The sequence below is a fragment of the Gymnogyps californianus genome, chromosome 6 (assembly GCF_018139145.2).
Source record: "Gymnogyps californianus isolate 813 chromosome 6, ASM1813914v2, whole genome shotgun sequence".
Taxonomy (NCBI): domain Eukaryota; kingdom Metazoa; phylum Chordata; class Aves; order Accipitriformes; family Cathartidae; genus Gymnogyps; species Gymnogyps californianus.
In genome coordinates this window covers 11,237,564-11,255,534 of record NC_059476.1, presented here as the reverse complement: position 1 = coordinate 11,255,534, position 17,971 = coordinate 11,237,564, and the positions used below count along the sequence as shown (strand labels likewise).

Genomic DNA, 17,971 nt, shown 5'->3' with positions numbered 1-17,971 from the left:
ATCCAGTGCCATTTAAGATGTCCTTGAGTATCCTGCCTGGCCTCCAGATCTCACTCCAAAAGCGCATGAGTCTCCTAGAGGTCCTGTGTCACAGCTGCGGATATCTTGGCCACCTTACAGCACCTGTTAATGCAATACATGCCTCGTTTAGGCAAATGAATCAAGTGCCTGGCAAGTTTAGGCGTCTCCAAATGGTGGCAGCCCAAGGACGGCTGTGGTCTCACATGACCAGTGTCAGTCAGTCATCAGTTCTGGTCTTGCATGACCTGTTTTGCGTGTCTCATGCCTTTATTAAATCAAGCCCCATGCCTTTATTAAATCAAGCCCCAAATCCTTATCCTGCATAACTAGCTAGCTCCAAGACAGCCCATAAAAAAATACGCCAAATAAAACACCCACGCAAAAGCTTCAAGGAAACTCAGCTGGAAACCGATGTTTTGTTCCAACAGTAGCAAACTCCGGGCAGAACTTTGCTGGAGAAGCTTCCAAAGAATATTACTCTGAATATGCTGGCAAAGCTAAACAGCAACAGGATCAGGCATTCAAATGAACATGAAATATGATTATTATTTACTTCAGCCACAATTCTGTGCTCGGCAAGATTTGCTGTTGTAAATGTCTGTGTGAATGCCTTGGACAGCAGAAATGTCAACGGAATGCTTCTTCAGCTGAGTCTGTGCTCACCCACACCCCAGGGAGTGCATGTACTAACAGCAGCACTGTCTCACCAAGCATATGGCTGCAAATGATTGCTGAAAAATTATGATTCAGCGTTGCGTAGTTACACAGACAGACAGGTGATGCATGAGGAAGTTTAGAGCAGAAGACTGTCTCTTCCAGTGGCCCGAACTTCCATCTTTGATTTTTATGTGACTCCCTCTTCCACAAACACAATTTCCTCTAATTTCCCCTGCCTCTGATTTGTTTTGTGCAGTGACTGAAGAATGTCAGCCACCTGAGGACTTGGGGTGCAGGGTATCTGTGGGTCCCAGGTGCTCTGTTACGCACTTGCACGGGTGTGTCATCTGCTCACAAGGCTGAAACATGATAGAATAGAATCACAGAATTATAGAATTATTTAGATGATTGGAAAAAACCTTTAAGATCGAGTCCAACCGTAAACCTAACATTGCCAAGTCCACCACTAAACCATGTCCCTAAGTGCCACATCTACACGCCTTTTAAATACCTCCAGGGATGGTGACTCAATCATGTGCTGAAGTGAGTGACCAACTACGTGCCATGAGTAACTAACTATTGGAAAGGTATTTATTCTATTAAAGGCAAAACAATGCTGAAATCCATAAGGTATTTGCAACTCGAGGCAATGAGTCTACACAGCACAGCTCACTGTAGACTTAGGATCCAGGACAAGTTTGACTGTACCAACACAGTGCTGCATTTCCAACAGGACCCATTAACTCAGATCAGGCCCAATATAAATGCAGTTACCATGCTTCCAGACCCAGCATGGATATCTCCACATCTGTGGGATAAATACACTCCTTATCTCAGACAAAACCGAGTAAGCCAGGTTTTGGTGCATGGTTGGAAACAGCATCATCAATACATTGCAGCCTCTGGGTGAGCGTCACCAGATCTCACTCTTCCTGGAATCAGCTAGCTGTCTCCATTGGTCCTCAATACCCCATAAAGTCCTTCCATATAGCTAAGGGGCTCTTCAGGTTTATTGTTTTATCCAAAACAATGAAAATTGGATGTCACAATATCCCTTGCAGATTCAAACAGCAGAACCTAGTTTTCTTCATGTAAGAACGAGACAGTAGATACTCACACAGCTTTCCATCACAATGCGTGGAACAAAGCTGGAGAGACAAGCTGCCCTTGTAGGTGAAATTCACAATAAGGCCTTCATTTGCTCTTTGTCGAAATCTTTACAGATACTTAGATTGCTGAGATTATTCAATGGGCTTGGAAAGAGTCAGGGAAATGCAACAATCCTCAATGGTCTAATTTTTGCAATTTAATGGCTTTCCTTTTTCTGTGTGTGCAATTACTGAGAGAAACCTAACCCTTCCCCAAGCCTTCACCTTTGATCAGAGCAGGCATCAAATGCTGGTTGGCTTAGGTACATTTTGTGCTTGTTTCTTATGCAAATGCAAACTACTATACACCAGCTGGCTCTTCTGCCAAATTTGTTTCATGGATTTCATTCTGTTTTCTACCTTTCACCTAAAAGGGGTATTATGTACATGGAGATTACTTTTCTGTGAGAAGATAGTGAGAGATTTATTTTCTTTCAAAAATTACGGGACTAGGTCCATCTTGGAGTAATTCCACTGGAACCTGTAGCATTACACCAATGATAATTTAATTACAGTATTTGCTAAAAATCATCAGAACAAAGCTAATCTGTGTTTCAAGTGCTTTGTTAATGTTATGGCAAAGTTGACTGCTTACTTACATCATTTTTAGCAAGGCATTACACTATGCCTAATCAAGGTTAGCCAAATATGTTATGCTCCAAATCAGCCCTGTGTGGGCAGACCTGAGAGACCAAGTCCAACCTCAGGGCTGAATCTGATCCCTTGAGCTTGAAGAATCGGTTTGTACAAGGTCGTGAGGCCTTTCTCGTGCTCAAACTCACAAGCTTTCTCCTGCAAGCCTCCCCTTGTTTCTGGGATATATATGCTTGATAACAGTGTGGGTCATAATGTCTCACCAGAAACCCTGGGTTCTGGTTCCAGATCAAATACACACTCACACACACAGAAAGACAAAAATAAGTGAATGTTTACACGGTGTGTATTCAGAGTTGGGCTTAGGAAATAAAATTTGGGCCCCAATGCCTGCAGGATTTGGGGTGAGGCTATAAAACAGACACCTGGAGTTACATCTTCCTTATTTTAGGATTTCTGATGAGGATAATCCCTAGTTAGGTCACACCAAATCATCTATGAGCTTTGGTTCTTGTTCAGTGGATTATTCTTTAATTCAATTAGAATAACAACAAACCCTGGCCGAAGGATTTTATCCATGTGCACATCTTTAAGTAATCTCATTTAAATCAGAATGTGATGGCTTGCAGGACTTGGCTCACAAGAATAGTGAGAGCAGCCTATTATGTGCTCTGTATTGCAAACCTTACAAAGCTTCAGGTCTAGGTTCAGGCTTATTATTTGAAACAAAACACAGAAATTTATAGGCTTTTCAACCTTTCTTTAGGGCTCTGGATCAGTTTGCAAGAAGCAGAAGTCACCCTAATTACTTACAAACATTTTCCTATCATTGTAGATTCACCTGCACACCATCATCGCTGGGCGAGAGCTAGCATCCCTTACAATGCATGGTGTAGTCATGGCCATGCTTTGCTAATGCCGTCTGGCTTGAGACACTCCTTGTAGTGAACGCTGTCCTGAAGGTGCGCCCGTAAATCTCACCCACAGGAGCACCCACAGGAGAGCTGAAAACTCATTGTCTAGCACTTCAGGTTAAGGTCAGGGCCACTGTGTTCTTCCATCCCACTCCCTCCTCCTCAAAAACTCCAGACTAATGACAACTGGTACAGCTTTACTACCGTGTAACCCCTATATGCCAAAAGTTGCTTGAGAGAAGGCAGATCCACACCAAACTCCTGCCACTGATGGGGCAGAATGAGACTCTCCACAGAAGGAGACACCAAAATCATCTCTGAGGAGCCTCACAGGACTGGGTCCCACAGGCAAGGTCAGTGAGATCCTCTGTGTTTTGTGACTCAAGACAGGTATCAGAGCATAAGTAGCTCAACAGCACCTGGATCTGGGTGGATACACACGTGCCCAAAGTTGAGGCCGTGCCAGTTTACGTGGCAAGACTGTTTACAACCCATGTTTTTTATGTAGGCATGTAAAATAGCAGTAGCGTACCCAAGTCCTTTTTCTGGGCCTATCACTAAAAGCTAACACAAACAGGATGTAATAGGTCACCAGAAAATCTTACCAGCTGACCAAGACTGTCATACGGCAGCCACATGACTGATGGTCACATGAAGAGCAAATTTGTTTCAGTTTTCTGTGCAATGGTCAATTTTACACACTCTATAGTGTAATATTTAATGTATATTACATAGTACCTAATACTATGTGCATGTAAGACTATAATTATGTAGTCTAATACTTAGGCTTATGGAGCCTACCTAAACTCAGATTACATGCCTGTGAACTTTTAGAAAAAAATAAGTAAAAAAACCAACCCCAAATCACTTTTGTCCACTTGCATGGCACAAAAGGTTGACATTGCCAATAAGCCATTCGGGCATCTAATTCTTATAAATACATTTTCACTGAATTCTGTGGCTTTACCTCTGCAGAAATTCTACATTTCCCTAATTAACTTGTAAAACAAAAATTTTGTGCCAGTTATATACCTTCAGCAGGTTTCTGTTCAATTATTTTCAAGATCTGTAAAAAGCCACCACAGAAAGACTTTTAAAAAATCAAATAGCAGCAATACAGTCCCATCTAGGGGAAGAGAACTGCTTTTCTATAACTCTTTTTTTTCCTCCCACACTGGACAATACTGGCAGGTTGAGATTTAACCAGAGATGGGCTCTTTTTACAAGATTGCTTATATAAAGCGAAGATAACGCCAGCTGGGTTCATTTGAAAGAGGACATCTTGGGAAGAGCTGACAGCGCAGCTATTGGAATAAGACCGGAATGAAAATCTGAAATACTTAGCCCCTTCCTGTCTCGTAGGTATAATACTTAATTTCTTGTAGAATGCATAGGATTATAATCAGAAGGAACTGTCACTGAAATGTACTGTATGAGCCTTTTATAAATATATATTTTTAAATAGAGGCTGAGTGAAAATGTTGAAACTGATTGTTTTTGTTGGAAATACTTAATCAGGAAGATTTTTTTCCTTTACCTAAATGATATTTGGTACTTCTGGCAGTCTGCTCAGTGATGTGTACATGAGGGTGGACACTGAAGAGTGTCTACAAAGGGAAAATATGAGAACCCCTGTCCCAGTCCCACAGGCTGTACATGCTTCTCCCTGTGGGAAACAGTTTGCAGGTTTGAGGCCTGAAGTGGAAATGTAAATCACTGCTATGTATGTTTTCCTAAAAACTCAACATGTAGCAGTAAAGGAGAAAATGCATAATTTACCAAAACTGAGCTACATGAAGTTAAGTTTATATACATCAGGATAGCCATCACCACAGAGAATAGTTGCAGCATTAAATTTATAAGCACAATATGTATGTTATTGCATCATATTTCTTCTAGTAATTTGTATTCCCTCTTTTTTCAGATCCCATTGTTTCAGTTTCATTTGGTTATACTAACACTTCAGGTTTAGACTCTTTACAAGAACAAAGCAAAACTAGAATAATTAAAAGCCGCCACTAAACTGAAATAGTAAAATTGTCACAATAGTGACCCAGCGATAACAATGGTCTTGGAAATATTTATCCTGTAGATGTAATTAAGTTGGGTGACAGAATATCAGTAATGTTATTTGTTTCTCTCTGCAAGAAGAACATGTTTAACAGTGGCTACAGTTTCAGGTTTGTAGTCAATGCATTGTTTTTACTTCCAATTTTAAAGACAATTTCAGCTTTTATTCCCTGTGTCCTCAGATCATTGCAAGAAATGGTGACTCTTACTATTTATCTGCTGGTCATCTTGGCTCAGGCTCTTGCGGGGCCTTGCAATCCAAATAAAGCAGGTAAAATAACTTAAGTCTCCTCTGATCTTCTCTTATAATTAAGCTGCCAAAGGGTTTTTTCTATTTAAAAATGGAAAGGTTTTTCTTCAGAAAGTTAAACTGTGGATTCTGGAGAGCTAATCCTTACGTTTCTTTTATTGATGTACTTTCAGCTAGCACAGTAAAGAACGTACCACTAAAGTCCTAGCCCCACAGAGAATTAGGCATATGCTTAACTCTGTGCAATAATCATAGTGCAACAAAGTTAAGCACAAGCAGAATTCAGGCATAAAATGGCAAAGAAAACAACAACTAGAAATTATCTGCAATAGCACAGGCTAGATGCAGCAGATCTTTGCTGCCCAAGCTGGACTTCAGCCCCACTGACTGCAATCAGATGACTAGCGGCAAATGAATGTGTGGGGCTGAGCTCCTGAACCACACTGGTATATTAAACAAGAAAAAACAAAAATCATTGAAGGTAAGGCTCTAATTGCACACTGATTTCTGCCTAGAAACTCAAATTATCTGGTGCCAGACAGACATGTAACGTAGAATTCACTACAATTAAGAAATGTGCTTTAGAAATGTGTTGGAATATGCCTCAATATACTGTTTGCTTTGTATGTGCATGACTGGTGTCAGACTACTGTCAGGAATTTCATGGTATATCTTAAGTATTTGGCCCTCTAGCCATTTATTTCAGTACCTTCATTTGCACAAGTAGTTTCTCTGAACTGCAGGAATTTTCATAGCTGTAAAGTCGCCAGAGTTACAAATCTGACCATCAACACAAGGAAAATCAGCCTGCGTGTGCTGAAGGTTTGTTGACCAGAAAGGAGTGAGTTGTTAAGGTCTCTAGTTGACTTTCCCTGAGTACTCCCTAACAGACATGGAAAGGCTGCAAAATGAGGCTTTTATCATGAAATTGAGAGTATCAAGGGCTTTAAAAGAAATAATTGAATAATTCCAGGCAGAGTGTCTTTTTTCTGACTGTAGTAATTGGAAGTCTTTCTGAATTTTCAGGTCACTAATGGTTAGTCAATATTTGCCCTTTAAATTCCCATCAGACATTCAAATTTGCACTGCCTGATTCTATTTGAAAAATGTCCAATTCTGCCATCAGGAAGCAATCAGTCTGTAAGTTATGGTGTTCAATATTGATGGTTGTATTAGCAATCACCATGTTTGGAAACATATTGCGCTGCTATTAACCATCGCTGTCAAATGGGCTAGGATGTCAGTTCATTTACTATTGCTATTAACAGGGCTGGGCTTTTCAGTTCATGTATTATTGCCATTAACAGGGCTAGGCTTTTCGGTTCATTTTTACATCTTAGCTTTTAACTTGAGAATTGTAAAAATTCAGTTTGCACTGGTGCTGCAATGCCAGTGCAAGGAGAGAAAGGGCAGAATATCTATTGTGGCCTAGATCTAACACCACTACAAAAAGGTGCAGATCTACCGAAGCCTAACAAAAAACTTCACCAATATTATTTTTACAGAGTCGGTGACGTTACAGAAGCCAGCTCTGCAGTGTAAGCTAATCTGACAGATTTTAGTGCAGCCATTTTTCACTTCAGGTTTCTCAGTTGTGTTTCTGCTCCTCAATCAGCTATTCCAGAAAGCTCTGCAATGAAGTTCTGCATTGATTAGAAGGCAAAGGCCAAACTCTTCCAAAGAGGACAGAATTTAATAACCCAAAGGTCAGTTTTGTGTAGCAAAAGCTGCTCACGTTAGGGGATCTTCCAGCACACACCCCTGCTCACAGAAGTTTAATCCCAATGGAAAGTAGGTGTGCAGACCCACCTCTTTGAAAGAAAAACACCACTGAATATCACTCTAGGTGTATTATTTTCCTTTCAGATGTAATTCTGGTATACTGCTATCCTAAAACCATCATTACCAAAATTCCGGAGTGTCCTTATGGATGGGAGGTTAATCAGCTAGCACTTGGAGGCATTTGCTACAATGGGATCCACGATTCGGGATATTACCAATTCACAATCCCAGACCTGTCACCTAAAAACAAATCATACTGTGGGACGCAGTCAGAGGTAAGACTATCAAGGTCAACATTTCTGAGCTGGACTCAGAAATCGGCTGGACTCACTTGAGAGAGTCCCGTTTGCTTCAGCCTGGAGTAGGCTTTAAGTACTGATGGAAGGAGGAGGCAGACTCCAGTATCAGGGGGAAGGAAGAACTTTGCCTCTATAGGCAAAATACTCGCAGGCTTAGTGATATTAGTCTGTGCGTTAGTCACCCATTTGCACCTGTATTACACAGAACATATATACAGTAAGGCATATGTATAGCCTTACAGCACAGCATATAAAGACCTACAAAACCATGTTTCCTTGGGGATGGTGTTTTGTCACCAGATAGAGTCTTCATGTTTCAAAGTACAAAGTTGTTCTTGATGCCTCAAAGACTCAGTACTGCCTACTTTTCTCTGTCTCGCCATCCACAGTTCAAGAACCCCGTTTATCACTTCTACAACTCCATCGTCTCCAATGACTCCTCAGTAATTGTGAAGAGCCAGCCTGTGAATTACTCATTCACCTGTACATACAATGCCAACTACCTGGTGAACCAGGCTGCCTTTGACCAAAGGTACGTCCTCTTCTGGGAGTGCACCTCACCCTGTCTTCAGCACCACCTCTCACTCATACAGAAACCTTATTATGTCCCCAGGGTGGCCACTGTCCACGTGAAGAACGGGAGCTCCGGCTCATTTGAAAGTCAGTTGTCCCTCAACTTCTACTCTGTAAGTGCTCTTTGCCACCCAGCTTTTTGCCTTCACCTTCCACAGGCTTCAGCCTAGGAGCTGGAAAAAAAGGGCTGCTGCTCCTGACTTCTATGTGTCACAGAGCACATTACTAGCCTGGAACAGATAATTACAGTGGGGTTTGCAGGGGTCCTTGTTTCTGCTGATTAACAGGGATATACTTAAACTGAACAGGGCAGACAGATGCCAACTGTTCTTTTAATCCCTCCAAATCAGGCAGATTTTTCTGCTGAGAGGTACATTTCTAACATGCTGGCAGATTTTGTAAGAAAAAGCAAAACTTGTTTGTAGTCCCACTCAAAGAGCAGCATGCATCTGCAGGCACTGCTGCTGTCACGTAGTCTCTATAGATACAGCAAAGCTCCATGCATTTCTCTTGCAGTTTGCTTCCTGGTCCTCTCACCTGACATATTTTGTGTTCCCCAGAGATCTTTAGGTCATGCTGGAATTTTGTTTCCAACCAAATATTGTCCTTGGATATCAGGCCCATCTTTTGAAACATCCCTCTCCTCCCCACAGCTCCGCTGTGCTGCTGGAGCAGCCAGCTCCTGATCCTGGAGTCTTTTTTCCACCAAAGCACAGTCAAAAACACCAAAACAGCCCCTCTATTTATTTTAGTACAGCTAGCAAAAGCACAACTAATAACATAATGTGTTAAATTTATAGGCCAGGTAGAGGGAGTATTTACCACAAGGTGGACTGATGGAAATCTCTCCCCCCACACCCTGCATTTTGGGCACCAATTGATCTCTAAACATTTTGGCAGGCTTTGGGTGCCACATGAAAGCCCACGTGGCCTTTTTTTCTGATATATGGCATACTGGTAGTATATGCTGGCAAGGTCCCAGGAGGTACCACACTGCTCCTGTCAAGTCCTGACAGAATGGCTGCAAAAACAAATGATGGACAGTGAGCAATGGATCTCTGGTACCTTTAATTTTCTGCCAAATGACTGTTTTGTTCTAATGGCCCTGGGGCTCCCAGGAGTCAAGGAAGGAGTGGCTGAACTGTACTAATACATTTTCCCACTGAGCACAAGTACAGAACAAGCTCAAAAAGCTAATAGACCACTCCTTTGTTATTTTGTTCACATTTTCACTGGGGAGAAAAGGTTAATTTCAATGAAATGTTCTTTTTTTTTTTTTCCCCTGGCAAAATGGAAATAAAAGATTTATTTTGCCTTGCTATTAATCTCTGCTGCTGCCTGACACAGCCCTCTGCCTCCAGTGGGCTATACTTCCAGGTGCTTCACATGCCCACTTCCTCATCCAGAAGCAGCGCCCAAGCTGCAGTGTAACCCAGTGGAAACACTTTAGTCTTACCTGCCCTTTAGTCTGTCACACACCATCAACAGCAAAGGACTGTGATGTGGCACGAGGGGCTGGAGCCTGAATGGAAATCAGACCTTCAACACCGAAACCTGTTGTGAAGAAAAGCAAGATAGTACCCTAAAACAGTGTAGAGCAATAGAGTTTGGAAAAAGAAGCACTATACCAGGTTCAACTCATTTTAGCACAAGGACTGATAGGAGTTTTGTGACAGTACTTCTGCAAGTTCTCCCCTTTGGGAGAAGTCTTTGGTTAAATGAGAATGTCTCGGGACACTTAACAGCCATGGATCACTAATCTAAACACAGCCTTGAGCCTTAACTTCAGTGCATCCAATCTATCAGATGTTGCAGTGGGAATACTGTAGTGCCTCACAGCCACCTCGTTGCGTAGGCGAGGAAAGGTACAGAAGAAAATCACTATCAGGGAACTGAGCAAGCACAGCAGGGAAACGTAGTCCAACAGCTCAAGAACTACATAGACCTGAATCCTGCTGTGTAGATTTAACTGAGTAAACCAATCCTATGACTAAACATGTTAATCTTTATATAGTTCTGGTGCTAGCTTCGTTATGATCTTATGCAATAAAAAGCAGCGGAATTTCAGGTAGGTACTTCAGTGTATTTGTAACCAAACTTTTTCACCTGAGCACCACACACTGCACTACTTTGGGCAGGCTGGCTTTTTAGTGGATGAATGACTGTAGCTGGCAGAGCTCTTTCTGCACAGTCATGCCCCCTTAGCTCTCACCATGCTGGCCACCACAAGTATAAATCATGGACTGCTGAACCTTTGCATATGGGCACATGATTTCTGCTTGTCTTCATTCCTTTTCCCCAACACGTGGCCATCTCCCAACCCGATTCCTATTGCATACAGTCATCTCCAGTCTCCACTCCCACCAGCTTCCCCCACCACCTCTGGTGTACCAGAAGCAGCAGCAAGCTCACTTCCCACCCATGCTGTGATATAACACATACCACAACCCAAATAGCATCAAATTCTGTCACTTATTATCATTATAAGCCAAACATTTAACAAAAAGATTTTTAAACAGCATCTTGGGCTTGCCATAGTCCTACTACTAGGTGTAGAGTTTGGAGCTTGCAGGTAGTAAGAACCCAGACTTCTGGAGTCCATCTCTCCAGAGCTGTCTGAAGTTGCCACATGCCTTTGCTTTGCATGTTACTAGTAACATATGACGCCTTTCTCTTTGTCTTTCAAAGAATGCCAAGTTTTCAAGTATAAAAGAAGCCCCTTTCATCGTTGAAACATCAGAAATTGGTTCTGACATATTTGCTGGAGTGGAAGCTAAGGGCTTAAGTGACAGGTAGGCAAGGGAAGGAGTAATAATTAGTAAATTGGCAATCAGGACATTCCTTGCTAATCTGGGGTTTGTATCTCCCCAGGTTCAAAGTTGTTCTCAACAACTGCTGGGCAACTCCCTCCTCAGAGTATTTCTACCAGATCCACTGGCCTCTGATCACCAAGGGGTAGGTGCTGGTGGGACCCCAGGGAGCACCTCTGCCCAGCCCAGCCCCGAGGATGACAGAAAGCCAGGGGCTGGGGGATAAGGGGGCAAAAGAGAAGCTGGCCCACAGCAGGGAAAATGCATTCATCAGACTGCGACCTCAGGAGATGTTTCACTGAAGCCATGGAGGCTCTGACACTGCTTCTCCATACACAACACAGGTGTGCCACAGACAACTCCATCCTCGTGCATGAGAACGGGAAAACGAGCCGGGCGACGTTCCAGTTCAACGCTTTCCGCTTCCGTAACATCCCCAAGCTGTCCAAGGTCTGGCTGCACTGCGAGACGCACATCTGCGACAGCGAGAAGTTCTCCTGCCCGGTGGTAAGGCCTTCCTCCCAGAGAAATACACAGTGCTAAATTTAGACAGAGGATGCCAAGACCTTCCTGAGGGCATGTTGGGTGCAGGGCCAGCGCCAGGGCTTTCAGCAGATGGAGCCACCGCAATGCGTGAACCCGAGTGGCCAGCCGTGCACCCTGACCCCTGTCATGCCACAGGCACTGTATGCTACATTGGGCAACTTGTTTAAACGTATTGAGAAATAAGGTACCCATTGAAAAACTCAGTTCTTGTCAATATCCCAGACTACAGTCCTGTCTGACAAACACCTACAGTTAAACACAAGCCTGAAAAAAAGGGAGAAAGTAGAGCTTTTTCCATTTTACCAAATATCTCAGTGCTCAGGGCACCCTGGGGGCAGCGGGAGAACCTGGCTCAAAGCTCACCGCTAGTCAAACGAAACCTCCCAGTCCCCCTTCCCAGGGAAAGTCCTCTCTGCTATCCTGCAGTAAGTTATTGCTCTTGCAGCCATCCTGTTCCGCATGAAATACATAAATTGTCACTGGAGCAGGAACTGAGGTCAAAGAGTAGGTTCCTGTGACCTTAGGTGGGAATGGGGTGGGGGTGCTATACAGGCACGTTACTTAGCATGGGGAGGTGCACACTGCTTGCACCAACTGATGCAAGGGTGAGGGTTACTGAAGTGTCTTTCTTCAAAGACTTCTCTCTCCCTCCTTCACTGAGAGCTTCACTATTCTTTCTCTCATGCAATTAATGTGTCATTGCTATAAAATGAAGTCAAATTTTATTTAACCTGAAATGAAAGCCCAAAATACTCCTTGGCTGACATACTGTCATTTCAGCAACAAATATTTGTTGCTGGAGAAGAGAAAGCATCACTCCTGGTGAAACCAACTTTTCTTTCTAAATCCTTTCTCAGTCCAGGAGCCAAATTAAGATAGCAGTTTATTACCCAGCCTCAGCACTAAGCAGGAGGCACTGATTTGCGCATAACTTGCAGGTTTGACAAAAATGCATTGTTAGAAATTCTAAGTTTCAAAGGCAAAAAGAAAAAACTCTGGGTTTACACTGTGTTGTTTGTTTTTAAAGATTTCTTCAACTTTTTATCCAGCCACAGACCAGGGTTAAAAGAAAACACAAAACCAGTACTCCATATCTGCCTTTCTGACAGTACTGCCAAACATCTACATCATCCTTTCAGGCACAGGGTGGAATTCCCTCCTCACCCTCCAGCACAGGATAATTGCTTGATCAGGCTAACATCCCCCGAGTCCACTCCCAACCCAAGAATGCAGCTGGTGGTCTGCTGCAATTAAGGTTGAACCAAGCTGGGGGTCTATGCTTACAAGCAACTCATAACCAGAATTACCACACACTGAGTTTGTTAAAAAAAAAAAAAAAAAAAAAAAAAAAAAAAAAAGCCCACAGCTGGGGATCTCCAAAGGTCAGGGGACGGACAAAGACCTTTAATCTGCAGAGCTCTGCCTCCAATACAGACCTTGTCAGCTGTGACAGGCATCATTAGTGCTGGACATGAGATGATCTATATGGAAGGGATTTGGTGCTTCTACCCAATGGGCAACAATTATAATTAGCAATAAACAACAACAGAAGCCTTCACAGAGGTTATGGGTTAAATAGATGGAGCTCAGCTCCCCCCTTCCTTCTTGACAGGAGTTTTGTTTAAGGCAGGGTGGAAAGGGCAGCCCAGGGGGACCTGTGATTAGCAAGCGGACACCCATCTGGGCTCCTGCCACCTCACAACTGAAAAGAGCACTTACACTGGCAGTCACTGTAAGGGCTGTGGCACACCCAAATCCTCAGAAAATGCACTGTAAAGACTCTCCTTAAATCTCTCCTGCACCAAAAAAACCCAATAATTACAGGAAAAAAAAATCCCTAGAAAATATGCAGCAATATTGACACAGATTTCATTTCCTTGGTTGGAAACATGAGAATTGGGTTTTGATTTTTTAATTATTTTTAATTTTTTTGGTATACATGGCTTTCTCTCTGATTTCTTGAGACATGCGACAAACGAAAACAGCGCATGGAACAAACTGGAGGCGTTTTAGTGGCAGAGATCGCTGTACGCAGTAAGTGACTGGGTTTCTGGGGTGTTTCTCCCTTTGGGAAGCAATGAAGTTGGGAGCCACCTGTGGCTCCCAGCATAGGAGCAAGCAGAGGGAGCCGAAGCCCTCTGCCAGAGCCCTGTCCCCCAGGGCAGCAGGAGCCTTGAACAGAAGTTTGTCCCCTCCAAGCTCTGGCAAGAAGACCTCAGTGAAACTCTCCTTATTTACCAGCAACAGCCCAGACAAGCTCTGATAGATTGCACATGAGTGGGAGAGAGGTCAAGCTTAGGAGCAGCAGGAAAGCTTTTGTTTACACTGTGGGCTGGTACTTAGCATACTCCTAACTCTGGTAGGTTAACCCTTCCTGCCTGTCCCTCCTGATACACAAATTGAACGGCCATCAGGTTTCCCCATTATAAAACAATGCCTGTTTCCTCTAACTGCTGCCTCCTGGAGGCACCAGGAATTTCTCCCTGAGCTGGTTTAATTCTGCAGATCCAGCACATCTTTTGAAATAGGTCCTTGGAACAAGGTATGCCTAAATCATGTTTCCACTAGAGCCTTTTATACTAGTTTATCAACTACATCCACACCAACCTGAAAGCCAATTTAAAATTACAAATACATGTGGAGCAGCATTATTACAGTTCAGTATGTTGCACCAGTAAAACCCCATCAATTTTAGATGATAAAAGAACTGAGGATCCTTTTATAACTTTATACAGACAGTAAGGACAAGAGGAAGAAATATCCAGAATTTCAAAATGTAGCAAATGTTATCTGTTTTGCTTTTACAAAGCACGTTGGTGCACTTTGCCCTATTTTAAACATGCCATCTCAATGTTATCTTTTTCTCTTATTTTATACAGGCAAAGGTTTATCCAGATTTTACACACTCTCAGGTAAATAGCAAAGTATGACAATGAAAATATCAGTCCCAAATACGGATTTTGAGTGACTCTGTCAACATAAAACCCATAGTTCAAAGAAAGAGCTGAAAAATCTAGTAAATTTGACAGAAAGGGAAATATTTCAAAATCAAATTTTATTTCTCAACATTATACACTTTGTTTTCCTCCTTTTGGCACATCCCTCACTCTGGACAATAAGGTCATACCAATAACTTCCAATACTGAACGTTCCTTTCTCTTATTTTCACACCCTCTTCCCAAAAAGGAACAAGCATGATTCTCTGGGTTAACAGAGATGTCTGAAAGCATTTCTATTTGGAGAGGGTTTGAAAAAGGCCCTTCAAAGCCTGTTTGTTAAAACTTGATATGGTGACAGAGCCACATTAGGGACATGTAGTTGCATTGATGGGGGTGGGAAGAGAACGTGAAAGGCAGCTGACAGGAAAGTACTCACATTTAGTCTGTGTTTCTCTTGCAGATATCATCTTCCACCTACTCTTTGCAATTGGATTTTGTGCTGTTTTATTATAAAACACAGCCCAGCTGTGCTTCTTAACTTTTCCCAATCCTGTTTCAACCAGGACTTCTTTACTAAAAAGATGTTTATTTTACAGAGGAAAAATGAAAGTCACAAAAAATCCTTGTGCACCATTTTACCAGATAAATAAAACATTCCATGAGCTTTGTGCCTCAAATACTGGAGAATCCCAAAGCAGATTTGGCTCTCCCCAGTCTCTGCAGGCATTTTAAACTAGTGAAAACCCAAGGGTTATGTAGTCTACTGATGCCTCCTTTTAAAGAGTTGTGATGCCAACAGTACTTGTTTCTATAAGGAACACAGGGATATGCAAACTCGGCATTTTTCAACGCCAAATTTACCTTCAGGGTCCCCCTTCCCTGTCAGTCTCAGTGTGATACCAAACTCCCCTCTAGGCCTGGTCTTGCAAGGTCCTAGCTTGATCTGTGAAGCCTTTGAACAAGATGAAAAATAACCCAACACGTCAAGGATGGGAGAAAATGATGCTTTTTATGTAGCAGTAGTTAGAAGGTCCTCAGAATTAATTACCTGACATTTCTTTCCTGCTTCTCAGCGTTGTCAGTATTGATTGGTTGGGTTAAGTAGAGTACAACACATGCTGCAGTAGGTACAATACTGTTCAGAGTAGGATGTCTTGCTGACTGGACAGGCTCAGTGCTGGATAGCTGCATGGTGTGGATGCAAATTAAGCACATCTGAGGTTGGAAAACAAGCTAATGAGCTTTACACTTCCTTTAAGACATAGCTGGTGTCAAATACAACAGGGTCCAGGTGTTAGCTCTGTACCTGAGTAACAACAGCTCTTAAAGAGCAAGGAGAAATCATCAGAAAGGGAAACCATGATTTCTAAAGAGCAGGAAATATCAGGACGTGAAACAATTTCCCAGCAAGAGTGGTGGTAGGTTCCTTACTTCCAGTAATTACTAAAACAATATTGAACAAAACTCTTGAAAGTGCAGGAAACATTCCTAGGCCTTTTCCATGAAAATTCCAGGATCCTAAATGTGAAAGACAGAAGAATGACTACAGCTGTTACATTTCCTATTAAAGAGCACAGTGGGTGTACCTGTGTCTGTACATACTGCAGCATAAGCACATTATAGAATTTTTGCTATTGTTTGTAGAGAGGAAACCTCCTGAATAATTCTATTAAATTAAGGATTTTAAGCTCCCTGTTCTTTTTGAAATCTCATTGTTATGAAGATAATGCATAGCTAGAACATGCATACATTACAGTCACAGTTTTCAAATACACACGGATACCCCTTAGCATAGACTCTATTTCCTCCTCTAGGTGCAATCTCAGTCCATAAGTATTTATAAGTAACTGAGAAAAATAAAGCTGTTTAGAAGCTGAAATTATAGCAGATAGCATCCACCCTGACAGCGTGCAGAAAAACGGTCTGTTGTGATGGCATGCATTTAGCTGTAACATACAACAGAGGGCACTCTCTTGACAGAATTGTCTGATTTAGACAGACCACAGTTACAAGTGTCCCTTCGAAGTATTTCTTAGTGGTACAAGTTTCTAAAGCAGAGCAGAGCTATTGAATGTTTTGTGCACCTCAGGACATTTTGATCAGAGATAATGACCCTGCAGGTTTTTCTCCCGTTTGCTGCTTTGCCTCCCTTTCCCCTTCCCTCCTCCCACTAACACCCCAAGTTTCAACACCTGCCAAGTGGCTTTACCTCTTCAAATCCCTGTCCTTGCCAAATGAGATTAACACACGGGCTTCTTCTCCAAAGCCTGTTTCTTTTGCCTTGTCTTTGCAACAGTCACTGCTCTCCTATCATGGCTATTTTGTGCAGAAAGCCTTGAACTGAGTTTCCTTGGTAGGTTGATTAATTTTCTTCCTGATTATGCAATAAGTGTTGCTTTGGAACAAACCTTGCAGGATTGCAGCAGCTGGGAAGTGTGCCCAAGAATTCCCAGGCCGCCTCCATGCCCACCGTGGGATGGAGCCTCTGGGCATACATATCTCCCGTATGTGTTACTGTACTGAGTGGTGCTCATGCAGCCAGCGAGCTGTGGTTGCAGGGTGGGCAAAGCCCTATTACCAATCCAAGTCTGGATCACTATCTCCCTACAGTCCAGAAATGTTTTATTGCTAAAAACAAACAAACAAAACACAACTGAAAAACAGCTCTCAGAGGTGACTGTGAAAAGGTCTACCTGCCAGAGAAGGCAGCAACATATGAATAGGTTTCAGCTGCAGAAGTACTATTCCTTAAGAAAGCACAAGTTGTCCATCCTAAATAGCTTGCATAAAAATATGGACTATAATTCACCTTCATTTTTCCTACCCCGCATGTGGTTCATCACTATTTATTCTACTAAATACTATTTATGTTGCCAGTATCAGAAAATGCAGTGATTGCAAAAGATTTTAGCACAAGCTGAAGCTTGATAGACTTCATCATTTCAGATGCACTATAATGATGGATCTTTTTCAGCTGGCGGGGCATGAAGATGCTTGCCTTGATCTCTGCATCTGAAAGTCCAACTCAAGGCTGGTCATGGAAACATAGGGAAAGGAACGTTAGTTACAGGGGACACAGATAATCTGTTTAGAACCCAACATTTGGTTTCCCAAAGATTATAGTTTGGTTTTGTCCCATTTCTTCCTCCCATTTGGATGAACTCTAATGAGGCATGAGTTTTTACATGCTTTCCTTCTCACAGTTTGGCATTGCAACGCTGAAGCACAAGGCCACTGAGGTCATGGCAAGAAGTAGGAGAGAAATGAACACACACAGATGTCAAGATGATAACAACACAGGTTGCAGCACCATATCGCTATACAGTGACACACATTTACACAATATTTTGTTTATTAAATATAGGTCA

General features: G+C 42.5%; 1 protein-coding gene across 1 annotated transcript; it reads left to right on the top strand.

Moving 5' to 3' along the window:
• The first annotated feature begins 5,599 nt into the window (after nt 1–5,599).
• TECTB (tectorin beta) lies at nt 5,600–15,236 on the top strand. Its single transcript, XM_050899357.1, has 10 exons — nt 5,600–5,675; nt 7,521–7,711; nt 8,125–8,267; nt 8,349–8,421; nt 10,997–11,100; nt 11,180–11,263; nt 11,463–11,625; nt 13,629–13,698; nt 14,544–14,576; nt 15,064–15,236. Exons 1-10 carry the CDS (start codon nt 5,600–5,602, stop codon nt 15,114–15,116), a joined length of 990 nt encoding a protein of 329 aa, XP_050755314.1. The 3' UTR covers nt 15,117–15,236.
• The last annotated feature ends 2,735 nt before the right edge of the window (nt 15,237–17,971 follow it).

What these genes read in the sequence shown, in the direction of transcription:
- TECTB (XM_050899357.1), top strand. Translation starts at nt 5,600, where the DNA reads ATGGTGACTCTTACTATTTATCTGCTGGTCATCTTGGCTCAGGCTCTT. An exon ending in ACTGTGGGACGCAGTCAGAG is followed by an intron (nt 7,712 to 8,124) that starts GTAAGACTATCA and finishes CGCCATCCACAG; the next exon opens with TTCAAGAACCCCGTTTATCA. An exon ending in GGCAGAGATCGCTGTACGCA is followed by an intron (nt 13,699 to 14,543) that starts GTAAGTGACTGG and finishes TATTTTATACAG; the next exon opens with GCAAAGGTTTATCCAGATTT.